Source organism: Geospiza fortis, unplaced genomic scaffold (assembly GCF_000277835.1).
Source record: "Geospiza fortis unplaced genomic scaffold, GeoFor_1.0 scaffold113, whole genome shotgun sequence".
NCBI classification, from domain to species: Eukaryota; Metazoa; Chordata; class Aves; order Passeriformes; family Thraupidae; genus Geospiza; species Geospiza fortis.
The window spans coordinates 1,463,736-1,482,452 of record NW_005054429.1 but is presented as its reverse complement, the minus strand read 5'-3'; the positions used below and the strand labels follow the sequence as shown (position 1 = coordinate 1,482,452).

At 37.6% G+C, this 18,717-nt stretch overlaps 1 protein-coding gene across 1 annotated transcript in view; it reads right to left on the bottom strand.

Annotated features, from left to right (window-relative positions):
* KIF18A (kinesin family member 18A) overlaps positions 1-18,117 on the bottom strand; it is a 29,987-nt gene extending 11,870 nt beyond the window's left edge. Inside the window, exons 1-12 of the mRNA XM_005426936.2 lie at positions 17,723-18,117; positions 16,892-17,049; positions 15,887-15,991; positions 14,870-14,980; positions 11,776-11,973; positions 10,359-10,532; positions 9,392-9,466; positions 9,040-9,149; positions 5,643-5,805; positions 4,969-5,133; positions 4,435-4,556; positions 4,019-4,257 (exon numbers count right to left, since the gene is read on the bottom strand). Of these exons, the coding sequence (XP_005426993.1) occupies positions 4,019-4,257; positions 4,435-4,556; positions 4,969-5,133; positions 5,643-5,805; positions 9,040-9,149; positions 9,392-9,466; positions 10,359-10,532; positions 11,776-11,973; positions 14,870-14,980; positions 15,887-15,991; positions 16,892-17,049; positions 17,723-18,050 (1,948 nt within the window). The 5' untranslated portion in view covers positions 18,051-18,117. The remainder of the gene's footprint in view (positions 1-4,018; positions 4,258-4,434; positions 4,557-4,968; positions 5,134-5,642; positions 5,806-9,039; positions 9,150-9,391; positions 9,467-10,358; positions 10,533-11,775; positions 11,974-14,869; positions 14,981-15,886; positions 15,992-16,891; positions 17,050-17,722) is intronic.
* Positions 18,118-18,717: the final 600 nt, after the last annotated feature.

Genomic DNA, 18,717 nt, shown 5'->3' with positions numbered 1-18,717 from the left:
TCTTTCCTATTCAAGGCACATGCTTTTCCCACTTTTTATTAAAATCTTTTACTACATGCAACTATACTTCAATTTTTCCTGCCACACAAAATAAATTTTATTAAAATCTTTTACTACATGCAATTTTTCCTGCCACACAAAATAAACTGACTTTTCAGATCAGAACGTTTGTGACAAGGGGAGGCAATGGATTCCTTTTTTTTTTTTTTCCTATAAATCAATTCCATCCTCTCAGTGGTAATGTAAAGTAAGGCTTCTGGAAATGGGATGCTTGAAACAATGCCAAGAACTTCCCCATTCAAAGAAATACTTGCAAATACCAGTCAGAGCTCTCCACCCATCAGGCTGAACTCTGAATACTCTATGGCTCCCCATTAATGAACACTTAAGAATGGATTCCCAAATACATTCTTAAATGAACTTGTTTCCACAGCCTGTGCTTTCTTTGAGACAAACAGTTAAATTGTTCATGACATTGCATACTTATAGTTACATTAAGCATATACAAGCTTCACCTAAATTTTTAATATATGTGGCAAAAAAAAAAAAAGGATATTGGAAAGCCAGAATTTCTGTAAAAAGCAACAAATTTAACTTCTAATTAGGGTCATAATTTTACAAAAGGTGCTTAAAGATTTCAAAGGCTAAAGGAAAAAGAACATAGAAGGAGGTCATCTCCTGTAGCGAAGCCTTCCATGTGCTTTGGCAAAGCACATGAACTTTAATTAGCTTTCACTAGAAATCAAGAGCTGATTCACAAGAATTGACCACCTTGATAATTTGACCATAGAAACTGACATTGAATGAATGGCCAGGAAACATCTTTATCTTTTCCTCCTGACTACAACTTTAATACTATTTAATATGAGAGACCCTTTTCAAGGAAGTCATCTTCATTACAAACAAAGACTTGGGCATTACTGCAAATCAGCTGAAATTCTTTGCTATTTTCAAACTCCTGATTGGAAAGACCTCACAACAGGATAACATCAAAATCAATTAATATAATAAAGTAAAAATATTTAGAATTATATTCCAAGAACTTATTTCTGTAGAAGACTTAACAAAACCAGAATAAATCCCCTACCCTTTCACCTTTGCCATCCTTCTCTTTGCAATTTTCAGATTCTTTTCCCATGTCAATTACTAGTTTGACTTTGTTCTTCAGGACCAGTTCAACAAATGTAGTCAATTCCAAAGAAACACACAAGACCTTAAGGTCCTGCTTGTATAGTTTTACCTATTCTGCAGAAATTATGTAGCTGCTTTGACCTTTTGGAGAGTCAAAGTGCTTGTAATCAGAAAAGTTATTTGACTTAAAAGACCTTAATTTTTATGTGAAAACATCCAATAACAATTAATTTGCATTTGAACATTGTCATGGTTCTCTCAAAGAACCACAGGCAAAAGTTTGTGTCATTAAAAAAGTTTCTGCAATGATTACTGCAACACACAGAATCCACCAGTGTCTAAATACTGATGGTTTCCTGTACCCCTCCCAGTCTCAACATAGAGTAACTAAAGAGGGACCTGTAGTTTGTTCATGATTGAAATTTCCAAATTGGATAAGGGGTGGATACTGCACACATCCCTAGATAATTCTGAGTACCACAAGAGATACAATTATTTATTCTGCAAGCCTACACTGAAGAGAAATGGTCATTTTTCTCATAATGGTTTGTTTTTTGTACATTAGTGCTATCTCATCTTTGCAGAGGGATTTTTTCACAAAAATTGTCTTTCAAATGTGTTAACATAGGTTCAAAGCAACATCTGAGATTTGTTACTAGCAGACCTAGTACACTCTCTTCCTCAATCTAAATGCTCCAGACTTACATTTCATAGCAAGGAATCATTGCATTGCCATCAAACAAACAAACAATTGAAGAGGAGAAATTTGGTTTTGTTTGTGCTGAACAGAAAAAAATCCCTCAAGCATTAGTAAGTGGATGACTTTTTTCCTCCCCACTTGTATTGAAGTGATTGTATCAACACCATTAGGATTTTAGGTAAGCTTTCCCTAAAGGTTGCAAAATTTGGAGAATGGTTGTTTCTACCATGTTGTATCCTGCATCTAATGAGAGGGGGAAAGGAGCGACAGTAATGCCTTCTATTTCCTCTTCCAAAGAGCAAATAAAAATCATAAAAATACCACAAAAGATTTTTGTGATAATCTTCAGGCAGACACCATTTACAACTGTAGAAAGTCTGTCTTAGCTGAAAATTGAATTTACCTATTTGAACATAAAGTTCAAGAACTTGAGGATAACAGAATAATTGGAAAACCTACACAGAAGGTTTTCAAGAAAATCCCTTAAACAATGCCTAATGACTTTAATAAAGTTAAACATTAATGTTTTAATAGTTCATGTGGAATTTAAATTAGGTAATTTTAGTATTGATTTCACTAAGAACTGATGAGGCCTCTTCCATCACAAAACTTCAAGAAAGGTAGAAAAGAAGTAGATTAATCAAGAACTCTAACACAGCTTACTAGCATCAGAAACTAAAATTCACAAGAATGATAACCTACGTATGACAAGACAGAATCATTACAATCAACATTTCCTTACAAAGGATATTACAGAGCTTCTAGATTAGTGTCCCTATCTGTTCTGTCAGAAAAAAAAGTACCTCTACCCAAAAACCCCAGTATCTAAAACCAAAAGCCTATGATTTAAAAGAAATACCAGCTTTCACCCTTGCTGAATGAATCCCTGACTGACATGGGCAGAACAAGAAGTGTAAGCATGCAGATCTGCTAACTTTCTTTTCCTCCTCTCTGTAGAAACAAAAGCAAGCACACATTAAAAAGAAAAACCGACCCAAACTACAATCAAATGAATGCCACTCAGGAGTAAAACCCCTAAACCAACCAAAACACAAACAAAGCAAGGCAAACAACTCCAGCCCACTGCCAACAGTCTGAACTTCACACTGCAGACAGTGAAACACTCTGTATCAACTATTGGGTACCATCAACAGCAACACGAACACATGCCAAAAATCACAGACACTCCTCATGAGAAGAGGGGCAATACGTGGTTTTGATAAAATCATTCTCAAAGCTGTAGAGAAGAAGAAAGCTCTCAAAAGAAGGGAACTCATTTCACACTTCACCAGAGGTCAATGCTCTTTTTGGGACTACCAGCTTTTGAGAAGCTGAAGTATTTTTGAAGCAGTATTTCTCTCTTTTTCCTCAGTTACCTAGGGATGGATGTCTGTCAGTTATGGATTACTGGCAGTAATGAGAAAGCCTCAGGGTGTTGAGTGCTCCCTGTCCACTGCACAAAACACAAGCATGGGCCCCACAGCAGTTGCACTATCAGGATGAAATTTGGCATGTAATCCATCAGAACAGCACTGTCTATAAGGATTCTTCATCCCTTTTTACCCAGATTATGCTCTAGGGCAGCTCCCTTCACAGCTAAAGAAGAAAAGCCAGCTATATAGAATTATGGGGAAAAATTGGGGCCATCAGGATATATCAAAAGTCAGTTCCATGGTAGATACAGTGAATCCTTTGATTCTTGGAAACAGAAACTCCTGAAATATTGTAGTAAATTGCTTCCAAGTGAACCTGTAATTAATAGTAAATCTCATCTCCCCCAAGGCTATTAGAAACTACACAAAACTATACCTGCTTAATGTTTCAAGTCACTTTAACAGAATTATAACCAACTAAAACTGATTCCTTTCCCATCAATGTCACATGAAAGATTGAAATGCAATTTTTAATAGCACTCAGGATCTATGAACATTGATACATGGGGTACATTACAACAAGAGGATGAATTCATCTGTTGCAGTGTGTGTCTAGCCATTGAAAAAGTAAATTACTTTCCCATATCCAATTAAGAATGGTGCAAAATTTATAGAAAGTGGGTCTGAGAATCAATTTTACATTTGGCTTCGGTGTCTGCAGAAGTGCACATCTGTGTTTATGGATGATATCTGACTGTTGCAGGAGATATTTAAAAGTACTTCCAGCAGAGAAAAAAATTAATGACATACTTACTGCATGGGGTGTTTGGTCTGCTCACAAGCTGTGGGAATGAAAAGATAGCTGACATTTCTACTTCACAGTTTTGATTCTGATCCTTTTCTTCAGTCTGGTCAGCCCAAGCTACTGATTTTTGTCTTTGAATCAGCTGCTCAACCTCTGCATATTCAGCCTCATTTAAGTCATTCGTCAGCCCAGATTCTTTCAACATCAGGTGCTGCTTGCGAAGCACTGGAAGTGCAGTATTTAGTACTCTGTGAAACAGCAAGAGGCAAGACAAGTTCCCTTAAGAAGAGACAATTTTAACCCAGAAAACAAACCGTTTGAGAAGAACCTTGCTTCTGTTTCAATTAAAACTAAATTATCTAAGGACGTATTCTCAAGTTACAAGTCAGAATGTCTTATCCCACCTCCCATGAAACCATACTCACTTTTCTGTTTGCTTGTTATACTGATCTTGAAGTGACACCAGGGCCAACATGTGTTCAATCTGGGCTTTAAGGGCCTGAACTTCTAGGTTTAAATGGCAACACTGCAGATCTTGACAAAGTTCCTTTAAGAAATTAGGAATAAAAATGAAAATCAACCAGCTGTACGTCAAACTGGTAGAAAGAAACTAAAACTTCAACTAAAAATAATATTAGATCAGTAAAGATGGAGTGGACCTATATTATTATAATAATGGTTTACAGTAGAATAGTATTAATGATTTTTATTTACATGCATAAATAGGAATTTGTAGCTTCCTTTGACCAATAGTGTGTGTGTGCTGCAATCAGCATTAAAAGTCCAACAGACCCACATGGATGCTTATCTATGCATGCCCAAACACATTTGCCTCTCTCTGTATACTCTTTCCATGTAGTTTAATTATTTCAATTATTAAGCTGTTCCTAACTCAGAGGTTTTACCCTTTTTCCAATTCTCCCCCATCCTCAACCACGACAAAGCGAAAGGTGTTTTACTTTTGGGATGCACCCATCTTGACCCAGGAGGCGCATTTCATTTTCCACACGGTGCAGCCACTTGGTGTTTTCCTCAAAGAGATTGCTCTGCTCTTCCTTCTTCTTCTGCATGCGTACGTAGTGGCTGTTAAGTGCTGAAAGCCTTAGATCCCGCTTGCAAGTGGCCTGAAAAAAAAATCCCACCCCCCAAATCATCAGCATTTAAGGTGGAAACTTTCAAATTATGTTCACCAAATTTTTTTTATATATAGATTTTTTCCTTACTTTTATATAACATAACCAAATTATTCCTATAAGTTGAGTATATCCTACAAAAAGCCTGCTAAAGGGTGAAGCATTGAGTAAAAAGGAAAATCCTCTATGTTCAAATATCAAACTCCTCTGATCTTTGCACTGTTTCTGAAACATGACAACTAGAAGGCACAAACCCAGCAACACCAAGTTGCATAGAAGCAAGGCAGTGTCCTAACAAGGCAGAGGCCCTTTTCTATTTGGTACCCTTGACCTCAAAAATTACATCACTACATCAACAGTCACAGAGGAGTGATAATCTGTGTGTTTCATTTGAATGGAATACTTATGCATTAACTCATTACACAATTACTTAAGAAAAATTAACACAATTATACCCAAATGAAGAGATGATACCCTGCACTACATTACAGAAAACTCACCTTTTCTACTCTTTCTTCAGAGCATATCAGTTGAATTTGTTCATGACATTGATTCTGGTAATATTTCTTTAGTGTATTTTCTTTCAGTTTCTTTTCCACCTTGAGGTACTCTTTTCTGATTTCCTCACGATTTGTAAAAACATTTTTAAGTATTTCTTTGTATCTAAAACCAAAGGATAATAATTATTTACTGAAGACTTTTTCTGACCATCTCTTTGGTAGGGGATTTTTTAAATCCAAATTAATAAAATAAATATAAAGAAATGAAAAGGAAATGAGTAAAGCCTAATATAGATAGGCAGTAAATAAAATGTCAGTACATCAGTAAGAATTTTATGTATTTGAACTGAAAATGGGATGGGAAATTTTGAAGGAGTCACTAAAAATAAATCCTGTTATAATTATGAAGACAACACGGGGATTTAAAAGGCTTATGTGAAGGAGCTTCAAATGACTTTTTCTGACTCCAGAAGATACTAAACACCTATGTTCTCTACTTCTTACATCTATTTATTAAACAGATCAGACTACTGTTTCCATAGACACACAAGGTGCTCAAAACCCTGCTAGCTATCCTCAAAGAAATGGAGAACCACAAAGGTGAGGATGCTCACTTTCTCTGAAGGAGTTGTACAACCTCCATCACCCACAGAGGACAAAAATCAGAACATTCACCATGTTTTAACACATACCAGGCTAATGGGGGGGAAACCAAACTGTGGTAGATGGTTCTCGAGGAGTTACTGAGTAACCACTTCTCTGGGTACCCCTAGCGTGCAACACAAGTCAGAGTAACAAGAACAAGAAGACCTGGAAGCATTGCCATACTGCAATCTAACTTTCACTGGTGGCACTTCTTCACTTCACTCCTGAATACTGGAAATGTACAGTACAGAATGGCCAAAAAGATACTGTACATCTCAATAATAACCAACCACATATACAAAGTGTTTCATCACATCCTATGTTGTGTTAGAACTTTACACGAAAATAAAAGTTTAACACGCAAGTGTTCTAAAGACATGCAACATTTGAGGTTATCCAGTTTTTAGTATTAAAAAATAATAAAATTAAAAACTGTAAAAATGCTTAAAAGAACCATGTTCTCAAAAACTCCAGAACAAGCTGAAAAGATGAAAAGACATTCTTGTCATGTAATTGACTTCTTGCCAGTGTTTCAGAAGTAGCAATTCTATTTTACAGTCTAAAGTTTGAATAACTCTTTTATTCTGAGTGTTTTATCACTCACCTTTTAAAAAGAAACAGAATTAAGAAAATAATTCTTCTCCACAGATTTAGCAATACAAGAGCTTTTCACTGAGTGTCTAGAGGATGCTATCTTATCTAGGTAAAAAAAGAAGTGTACTAAAGTGCTCACAGAATTTATAAGAGCTATTTCTTTAAGGAACAATAACAGGGTAATGGTTGGAGTCTACGATCTTTGAGGTCTTTTCTAACCTAAAAGATTCTATAATAATGAAACAGCCAGCTGCAGAGTATCAGAGCTTTACCCTACACTGTTTCTATCCATACAGCTATACTACTGATTGTACCGCTTGGAGAATTTTTGTCCTCCACGTGCTTCCTCCCAGCTGCTTGGGAAACACAGCAATAAGGAATCAAACTGAATCCTCCCAGTTTCCATCACAGTAAAAAGCTGGGCATAATTCAGGTGAGGGTGGAGATTCTACTTCTTTGTACCCTCCTTATGAGGAGCCACTGCTGGAAAACCAACCTTTTGTGTACTTATATTCACTAGTGTTCCAAATACAGCATAAAGTACAGAAGCCTTTATGGATTCAGCCTTTCAAATAGGACATTTCTGTTTTTATGGAGTTACCTTTACCCTCTGGTCTGCACTGTAAAAATTACAAAGTTACCCTGTAGGTACTGTGAGGGTATGAACCCCCCTACACTATTTGGTGTCCAAGAGCTCAAGGACCTGCTGGTTGTAGTTCTGGAGCCAGTGCCCACTGTCTACCCTAAGAGGCTCAAGACTTGAAGGGCTGGCACACAACCCACCTCCAAGTTTTAGGAGAAGGATGAATGACTTTTAGGTTTGAAGAAGCAAGTGATGCTTCTTCGGTGATGCAAAAACCATGGGTGGTTGCACCTAAATACAAGATCATGGACAAGGCTCTCTTCCCTGTCCCAGCTAAAAGGGAGAAGGCAGCACAATACCTTCAAAACCTGTAAATGAATGGGAGAAATCAATTCATTACCCACACCACAACAGTATGGTGAACCTGGCAGGATACTCATGAGAAGGAAGAGAACGAGACATGCACATCATTTCTGACATCCAGAGGGACTGGGACAGGTTTACATGTGGCCCTGTGGATTTTCCATAACAAACATTCTCTGACCAGCAAACCTGGGCATAGAATACATCCAACCTTTTGAAAAGATATTTTAGAGACCTTGCCCTTGACTGACTCTTCCCACACACAAAGAATGAAATAAAGGGCAAATCACAGGAAATTAAATCAATCTTAAAGACATACAGTGCAAAAATATGCAGGAAAACTGTCAGAACTATCAACATGACTTAGAAGCCCACACTTCTTTTGAAAATTTAATTTAAATAACCTGAATGAAAGGGTTTATTGAAATGTCTGCAATGGCACTAAAATAAAACACAGAGATATCTTGCTTTGAATGGTTCCTTACTATACCTCAGAAAGTTTTCCAGGTTAAAAACCTGCACATTCAAAGGGCCAAATACAAAAAAAAAAGCTAGCTGAATCAACTTAGGCGAGTAATTGTCAGAAAGATGAGATATGCACACATCCAGAAAGTCTGTCTCTCCAAAACCTACACTCTTCATGGAATACACCGATTTCTGCAACAAATTGATACTTCACATTTTAGTTTGTTACACTTTGTGTTCTCTCATGAGACTGTCACAAGAGAAAAGATAGACAGGAACACTACCAAGAAGAAAAAGAGGCCAAGAAATATTAAAGCAATAGAAAATAAGGAATCTACAAACATAAAGTGAACCCTTTGTAGAAAAACTTCCAGGTTTTGTCTCTCTCAAGCCTTGCAGGAAAGATCCCACTTGAGCTAGTGCCTGCCAAGAGTGACAGAGCTGCTGTCATTTATGCAAACGACATTCTGCCTACCCACAAACACAACCTGTTCAGGAGCTTTGCTGGAAGCCAGCATTCAGATGCTCCTTCCTGTCACATGGCATTTCCTACGTCCTCCCCTTTCGTTTTAAAACCACCACCAAGTTGTTCTGAACAGAAAAAAACACGTTAGGCAAAGCCATACCTAGAGCTAAGTAAAGCAATGTTAAAATGGGAAAACCAATACTGGAAAGAGTAGGTTTGTTTCACAAATGCTTTTACAATTTAGACAAACTCCATCTTGGAAGCAAATGTGATTCATTTACCTTTCTATTTCTATTCGCTGGTTGTTTGAAAGTTCTGCAGTATTATGTTTTTCAGGAATGCTTGCTTGCTTTTCTTCGTATTCTCTCAGTTTCTCCTTCAGCATTAGGATCTAAACCAAAAGAAGCACCCTTTAATTGAAATATGGGTTTTGGTTTATTTCCCAAAATTATCATTCTGTGCTGATATTGAACAGCTTTACAAATGGCAGCAGGTGATATTCCTCTTAGTAGACGAAATTTTCTTACTTCAAAATATGTTAGACCCTTACAGATTTAATCCCATTAACTATTTTTTTATATTCAAAGTTAAGAGTTAACCTTTCAACCTCTTAACAACAGATTTTTTACGTACCTCTTTCTTTTGTTCATTGCAAATTCTAGCATACTGGCTTATGTGACTGTCCAAACTAACAACATTGCTCTTCAACTGTAAAGAAACAAGTCAGAATTTAAAGGCAGCTCCTTCATGTTTTCATGCATAATAAGCACAGTGTGTATATGTAGCACATAGTTACACATACACTATGTTATGAGGAAAGAGATTAATAAAATTCTGACTTGCAGAATGAGAATATGACTGTCAGCTTTTGCTGTCATCTGTTGCACACCCGTGGCTAGGACATTTCCCTCAACAAACCAAGAATAATTACATTTACATATGCAAGCACATTTTGCATTTATTCAGATTAGTTTTACTATTTAAATGTCTGTCTTGTGCATTTTATTATAAAAGCTAACTTTAAGTAAACAACAAATGCAAACTACAGTGAACCCTGTATTACATAAAGAGAATTAGGAGCTGCAATAAAAAAGATAATGAAAAATAAAATTAAACAATAGAGAGCAGAAAAGGACATTCCAGCTTTTCATTTATCAAGACAATCTCACTGAGCTTCTCGACTCCAGCTGAATTCTACCTGTACAAACCTGGACTGGCTCTTGTACAACTGGTCAGAAATTTCTTTAATGTACATTACAGCTCTCTGAGAAAGTAAGAGCAAAACAGTAAAAAAGGATGTGAATTCTACTGGCTGAGGATTATTTCTAAATCTCATGCTCACAAAACAAACTGTTTCAAACTGGTAGCATCATATCATTAACAAAGCTATGCTGCTTTTGGGCCAGATCTAAGATCTACTTTGTATCTACTACACCTACCAGTCAGATAAGGAGAAGTTGACCATTAACAAAGAAGATGTAACAGAACAAATTTTTGAGTCAGAAGTGAAGGAAAATCTAAGATTCCAAAAGAAATAATTTTTCTTTTAATACTAGATTATTGTACTTTGACAAGAGATCACTAAAAGCAATATACTCACAGAAGACTTGATATCCTTTGCTCGGTTTGCATACTTCAGAGTGTTATAGGTATCATCATAAAACAAAGAGGATGGGCTAATAGCAGCTATCATGATTGTTCTGCAATTTCCTCCAAGAGAATCCTTCAGTAAACGAGTCAGTTTGCTGTTTCGATAAGGAATGTGCTTCTTGCTCTAAGAAGAGTGAGATATTTGTATGGTTTAGGTAACTGTACTCCAAATAAAAGTCTGCTTAGAATTTCAACAGTAACACAAACCATAAAAAACAGCCATTAAAATTTTCTTTGACACAAGTAATTTTTCTTTGAAGTATCTGTACATCTTAAACAGTTTAAGTCTCTTGGAATGTTCAACACCTTTGCAACACATGTATTAGCTAGGTTACTTCCTGATGTCTGGATATGTAACTCCTACTTCTGTGATGGGGCAGCTAACAGAAAAAGTAAACTACATTAAATTGCATTCAGTTTACAAAATCATCCAGATTGGGAAGCACCTCTAAAATCCCTCTAGTTCAATCCCTCTGCTCAAAGCAGGGTCAGCTAGAGTAAGATGGCAAGGACTACACCCAGTAGGGTTTTGATTACCTCCAAGGATGGAGATTTCACACCTTTCCAGGCAACACAAACTCTGCTTTGTGAAGCTACAGAAATTTCATCTCATTATACCAAGTTCGGTCACTAGGAACCCAATCCCATATCAAGTAAATCAATGTGATTCTTCCATATGTCTGTGGCACAGATTTTAAACTCCGCCTTCCCTTCCAACAAGATGGTGATGAGGACATGCAGCATCAGGAAGGGAAATTAAATCTGATTTTCTGCCGGCATATTTGAAGGAGGAATTTGCTAGTTGAGCAGAAGGACAAAAAGAGTGTTATGGTAGACAACGGACTTCACTTATGCAGAGCTTCAGGAGGTTTTATCACTCTCCTACACAATTGTACCTATTCCTTGCCTTGAGCTGGTGAGCCAGATCAGGAGACTGACTCATTGCTCTGAGCAGGGATGTGTGTGTGTATGGGTGTATGTGAGATCCCAAAAGATCTGGAGATCCCAAACAACTTGGAAGAGATACTGTTTTATCCTACAAAAGCCGCTCCCCCCTAAGATTAAAGGTTAATTGTAAGGTTATTCATGTACTCATACAAGCTTTTCTATATATGCTTGATTTTGAAGATAAGAAAAGCAGGTACCATTCATCTTTGATACTATCCTTAGGCAGCTGCACATAGTTTTTGAGAATTTTCTCTCACTGGGACTGTCTTTCAGCTACCACAGATATGATGGTAGAAACCCTTAAGACAATCTTATATGAGAATGATGATGTGAGTAGCATCAACAATGTAAACCACATTATTCCATCAGCTGAGCACTTTTAAAATGGTTTCTGAACTGCATGGGAAAGCAGCACATACCTTAGGATCTGCCAGTGCATTAATGACATTTCCAAGAGCAAGCAGGGACCTGTTAATATTTGTTCCTTCCACAAAGCGAGCCCCCTTGGCACTGGTTGCTTTGGCACGTTCAGACCCTGCCAGGTCAATCAGAGACATTTTGGCAATACGAATATTTTGATTAATACTAGCTGTTTTATCTTGCTGCCGTAGGTAAATCTACAATAAAAAAAAAAAAGAAGAAAACAATCAAAAAGTAACCACTAACCAATCTAAGCAGTAAATTAATTTTATAGCATAACAACTGTTTTAAGACATTTGTATTGGATGTCCTGCCACTTTGCCTTCACTTAACTGAATCACAAGGTACCTCCTTTTCTTGCTCCTGATTCTCTCTCCCATCCTACTGCAGAGGATTAAGTGACCAACTGGCCCAGGCTCACAAAGCAGCAAAGTTAAGTGAGGTTTTTTTACAGGAAAAAAGAATTTCACAGCTCTTCTTCTGCACCAAAAATGCATACTACACTCCTGAACTTGAAATTGAAAGAGGTGATCCTTTTTCAAATGCACATTTAGGAGTACACCATAAAGACATGCATAGGGATAAACCAGGAAAAGGCTGACCCTTCAGTGATTTAGATTTAATTCTATCTTCCATTAATAGGAAACAACTCATTTAGTGCTGTGAAAATACACTCCAGGATCTTTTCAAATGTGATGCCTCCTGAAGCCACTTGCTCCCCTTCATCTCATCTTTCCCAAAATTTTCACAATACCAAGATGTACAAAGAACTAAATGCTTCTGCTGGTGAAGGTATTCTTTCTTCAGATTTATAAGGAAGCAGGCAAAGCATGAATATACAGTCAGTAAGAAGAAGCAGTTATCCATCCTTAGATGGCTTTATACTTTATACAGTATTTATTTCCCCTTCTCTTGTGTTCAGTGCCCTGCCATTTGTTATTATAATTAATAATGGTTAGTCCCTTCTGGACAGTGAATTAGCAAAGAGCTGCCATCAACACAAGGTGACTGACTAGTTAAGACTCACCACTTCTGTACCTGCAAGCTTTGTGCATGAGAAATGAAGCCTTCACAGTAAGGCTTCATCACAAGTTTCTAACTGGAAACAGATTGACAAGTATTGTGAAAGAATAAAATAAAATTCCTGTGACTTGCCATGAAATGTAAATCTATTTCAAACAGGTATGTTTCTATATCAAACAGTACAACTAAGCTGAGTTGTACTGTTTCCAGTATAATGGACAAAAAAAAAAAAAAAAGAACCTCAGGCTGGGAACAGGCTACCAGAACAACACAGTAACTATCATTAATGAAGGAGGCAAAGGTAGAGTGACAGCCAAACTCTGTTGTATGACTCAAGCTTTTGTAAAAATTCAAAAGATACAGGAAATGCCCCAAAGCAGAACACTCTCAATAGAACAGTGTAGCAATTCAGATTTTCCTCTCAGATGCAGTAATTGCCTGACCCAGATAGATATTTCAAACCTAAGACATATGGTACAGTAAAGCAAAACTTGCATCTCTAAAATCAGCTCAGAATGTCCTGGGCCAAGACTTACCAATTTCTGAGTCAGTTTCAGAAAATATCCTGATCCCATAAAGTTAACAAGAAAAGCCAAAAATAACCTATCTCTACAAAAAAGCAACTCTTAAAATAATAGAAACTTTAAAAATAAAGAGCAATCACGACAGCACTGGGGATTTCTCGCCGCTTACATCTCTGCAAACAAAGACACTTTCATTATGCAGAATGCCACAGATTTGTGGAAATATATGAGGAACTGAAGTGATTTATTTAATTGCTTGCCACTTGTAGAAATGCGCTGAGAAAAAGCCTGCCAGATAATAAAATGCAGAGCTTTTTCCCAAGAGGTGAGGGAGATAAGAGATGCCAGCAGCAGGTAAACAAGCAGAAAGCAGCAGTTCCCTCTGGTCTGTGTGCAGCACTGCACCTGAAGCCTTTCTGAAGGCAGCACACATCCATGACAATGCAGCTCTCAAGCCAAACCACTTCAAAAGAACTCTTTGTGCAACCCTGTACAGCGCACAATAAGGGCAGGCCTGGGGGAAATTCAAAACAGGAAGGGCAATTGCTAACATAAGTTTAAGGTATGTAGGAAAACAGAAGCTTTTAGAGAGGCAATGGCTTTTGCTCTGTTCCATACTTAGAAGACGTTTTTTAAAACTTTGTTATAGTTATTTAGCATCGTCTAAGTCTAGGTACTGTTAAAAATTTCCCAACAGTTAAGTGCTCTAATGCAAGGTCCAGAATCAAATGTATTCTAATATTTTCAACCCAGAGTGGAACAAATAAATCATTCAAGATACTGGTTTGCAGTATGTAACAGCATACAGAAAAAAAAAGAAGATATTGTTGATAACAGGACTAGTTTTTAAACATCACAGATTGTATTTAAAAAGAGAAGCCAGAAGAATAAGGCAGTGTAGCCAACCCCAAAAATCTTTGGAGAAGTTTGAAGTTTTAGCATATTTGTACAACTTATTCAAAACTCATTTCTGAAAACTAAGAAGCATCATTTCAGTTTTCTAAAACTTGATCCATAGCAGGAAATTAGGAAATCACTTTATTGTAGAAATTAACATTAACCAAGAAAGTACTACTTGAGATTCTTACTTTATAATCAGACATAACTGCATCCTGTGAATTATTTTTCCCAAAGAAATGCTAAGCAACATCATGATAGCAGAAAGCATTAAAAAACCCCACCAATAACTTTCAGTTTATAAAATTACAATATGGAAGTCTATTAAAGCTTTAAATTACCATTTTACATCAGTTATTTCTTCTAAGGAATATAAGTTAAGAAGGTATAAGTACATATTTTATATGTGTAAGTTTAAACAATTGGAATTAGAGATCTTTTCACTGAATTCCTTTCTTCCAACATCAACACTAACAACCATTACATCCTTCCAAGGAATAAGGAGTAACAAGGAGAATAAACTGAAAACCTTCAACCCCCTCTTCCCCAAACTGAGGTTCAACACAGTTTAAAAGCTTCCCTTGTATCCATCTTTAAACAAAACCTGCAATTGCAGAAATGGCCACTGCTTATGGCTCTATCACCTCACCTGAAAGACAGCATGGGACCGGGAAGAAGAGGCATTCACATCTGTGGGATGCTGGGTCCTATTTTTGTTCCCATAATCCAACATCTGAAGGATTTCCTCTGCTGATTTAGGCTTTAAGAGTAGAGCACATGACAAATACAGGTTTCTTTTCCGTCAACTATAGGAGCACACTGATTCTAAAATACATTTACTTTAACATTCACCTTGAAAAAAAGGCACTCCAAACAAATATTCTCAGCTGAAAAGCAGTAAGGTATGAGAAGTAAGCACTTAAGTGCAGCAACTTAAATCAGCAAATATTTTTAGCTTATAATTTAAACAAATATGAAAGGTTCTCCATAGTTAGAATCAGCCTCTTTCAAGAATGTCTGGACTTAAATTAGTATATCACTATTGAATGCATTAGTACAAGAAGTTTTTTCCTTACAATACTCAAGGTTTGGGAAGAAGGATGTTCACAGAGGTTAGCATACAAACTTAGAATATTGTTTCCTGTCACAGCATGTAACATACACAAGAAAACTGCAAGAAAATAGGTCCATAGGAATTGATATTCAGATTGGAAATCTAAGTTCTATCACTGACCTTACCAAAGAAATTGCTGTGCTGGCCTGGAAAAGTAATTTAAGGTGGACCTCTTCAAATATGGTTATTTACAAACAAAAACAACCTTTAGACTTCACTGCTGTGTAGAGCACTCCAAGGTGGTAATGAAGGCAATGCCAAGATATTTTAGCCCAAAAAGAAATCTTCCAAAATCGGCTGGATGAGCATCAAGCCAAGTGTACCCTTTTGATAACAAGGACTGAATGCTTCTATATTTGCATTCAACGAGACTAGCAGGTTTTTTTTCCACAATGTGCTTTTAACTAATTAATTAGATTTTCAAGTTACTGGTGCTTATGGCCAGAAAGAAACCCACTAGGAAACCACCAAATTCCATACAAGTTTCAGAACAATGGGAATGTTTCTCAAATATCTCAAGCACATTTTAAGTTTCTAGAGATATTTACATACCTGATGCAGTGTCAGACCTTGAACTATCACCCCTTGCTGGCCATCCTCACGAACAGCCAGAGGTCCAGAGTTGACCAGCAGATCACGAATCTGTTCATTGTAAACCTTTGAAAGGGAATTTACAAGATTTTGTTAAAATATCCTCCCATAGCTGACAGAATTAAATAAACAGAAATCAGCAGACTATTTTAATATTCCTTTAAGACAAAGTAGTGAATTCATGCTATAAATTTTTTTACATTTTTCCCATACCGAGCTTAAAATATTCAATTAATATTGTTTCTTTTTAGATTTTAGAAGTAATTCTTTTCAGTAAATAATCTTCAATCTTTATGGTAAAAACCCCCCCTTTTTTTACAAAAAACAGTTTTGCAACAAGCATGAATGCAAAACATTTATTTTTCTCCACTGTACATCACGATCCTTATTTCAGTGACATTTCTTAGTTCAAACCTACTTCTGTTAAAATTTTTATATCTCTTATTTCTTGGTCTGTGAAAGCATATGGCAATGCAAACTTTTCCCATCTCCTTCTACCCCTCCCAAATACCACCTAGAGTCCATGAAGACTTTGAGGGAGCTAAAAAGATAACCATTTTACTAGCACCGTTCAGCAGTAGTGCCAAAACATCTCCCTGTAAAATCAGAACATAATTTTGTTCTGCTTTTCCAGTGTTATGGGATGTTACTGTGAAGTCCTAAAATATTACCCAGAAAAGATATTTTCTTGTACACATCAAAAGATGCTGAGAGGCATGTAAATAGTCAGGAAGACACAAATAATGAACAATCAGTAAATATATTAGAAGTGGTGGTTGTTTTTGGGCAGCCTTCTGTCAATCAGTGACAGGTACCCAGGAACACCAAGTTTGCAGAGCACAACAGTTTCACTCCTGTAAGGACACATATTTTCAAGCCCCAGAAGGGACCAGAGGAAAGCAAAACCAGCTTGTTATTATAAAATAAAGACTTATTAAAAGCAACATACCAAATGCAGGAACTCACCTCTAAATAAGAGACAGCAAGATCACATGTTTTATCATCTTTGATTTGATCCATGCGTTTATAAAGTGTCACCATGGTTAAATACATGACTCCAGGGTCTTCAGGAGAACCTAACATTGTATGAGTCTTTCCAGCTCCTGTTGCACCATATGCAAGCACTGAATTTTCCCCAAAAAACAACAAAGCAAAACCACATAATTTATCTGTAAGCTAATCAGGAAGACCAAAGTCAAATGAACATACACAGACCTCTGTCATTCTGCACAACTGTTTCATAAATGGATAAAGTTTCTTACTTAGGCTTTACCTTTCAGATCTATAATTAGAGCGAGATGTTTCCAAATAACATTTTTGAATTTTCAGCTCAAAACTCATTCACTGAAACATCTCATGAAAATATTATTTACTTACTCTCATAACCCTAAGCCATCAACTTACTGCTGATAGGCATTTAATTTCCTCACCACATTCCAGCAGCCAGTTAAAAAACCCCAAGATCTTTAAGAGTTCATAAAGCAGATTATGTCACACATTCAGTGACACAACTGCTTCTGCTTGAATAACTCTAGATGACTCCCATTAGCACATATATTTCTGATAAATTTCCCAAGTCTATTATAACCTTAACACAAACTTCTTTTTAAAATAGAGTGGAGCTATTCTAACTTCCACATGCTAAAAAGTCAGCCTTTCATATCTACGAATAAAACCACAATGTTTTATTTCTACCTCAGGCTTTTTTAACGACTCTGCAGCCACTGGACAGAACAGTAGAAACTTTGAGAAATTCGCTTAAGATTTTTAATTAAAGAAGATAAATAATAAAGTTACCTGTACAGTTATATCCATTTAGGAAGCCATCAATTAGATTTTTGGTAGTATGCTCAAAAACTTCCAACTGGGAAGAGCTGTCATCAAAAATGGCATCAAACATGAACTTAAGATCCTTCCTTTGTCTTTTGTTAATATCCCTGTGGGTCACTCTCCTCCTGTTGAAGAAGCTGACTTCCTCCTCCTTAGGATCAAAGACCAGCACGTGCTGGTCGATGACACGGACCACCCTGCTGAAGCTGCCCTGCTTTTCCTTCTGGCTCTCTGGGCGCACTCGGACCACCACTTTGACGTGGCTGCACACATCTTCTTCCTTGGCAGGAGTCATCCCTTCTGCTCCCCAGCTCCACTCCCAGCACGCTTCCAGATCCAGCAGCCGAATCCTTTCTGCAGTTGACAAGAGAGGTTTTATTTGCAATGGGAGCCTTTCACTCCTCCAAGCAGTTCGCACATTTGCTCAGGCCCCTGTGCTGGGCCCACCCATGGCTGGTCAAGGGCTGCCCCAAGGAGACTTTGGCAAACTCTGCAATGGCCTCGAAAGGTGCCTGAACTCAGCACAGCTTCCAGAAAGCCAACCAGCAGTGCCCCAGGGAATTCTCGAGTTTATTTCAGGATGTAAACTACTACATGGCCTACAGGCTTTCCTTTATAACGGACCAAGCTTTCAGAGGAGACGCCGCATTTCTGCGGACGAAGGCAAGCAGTCTTTTTGTCCTTCAGCACAAAGAGGAGCTGCCCGTGCTGCCCTCCCTGCACTGATCCAGGCACGTCGCGCGTACATTTAAAGGGAGTTAAAGCGGGATTTACGTTAACGTGCCCCGCAGGGGATGCGGTAACCGGCCCCAAGGCGGAATTCCCTTTAAACAGCGCATTTCTGTGTCAGCAGCGCGCTCTTGGCTCACTCCTAGCAGGGACACGGTCCAGGGTCCCAGCGCCGCCGCTGCCGCTCCAGGACCGGCTCCCCCCCCCCCCCCCCGACCCCCCCCCACCCCCCC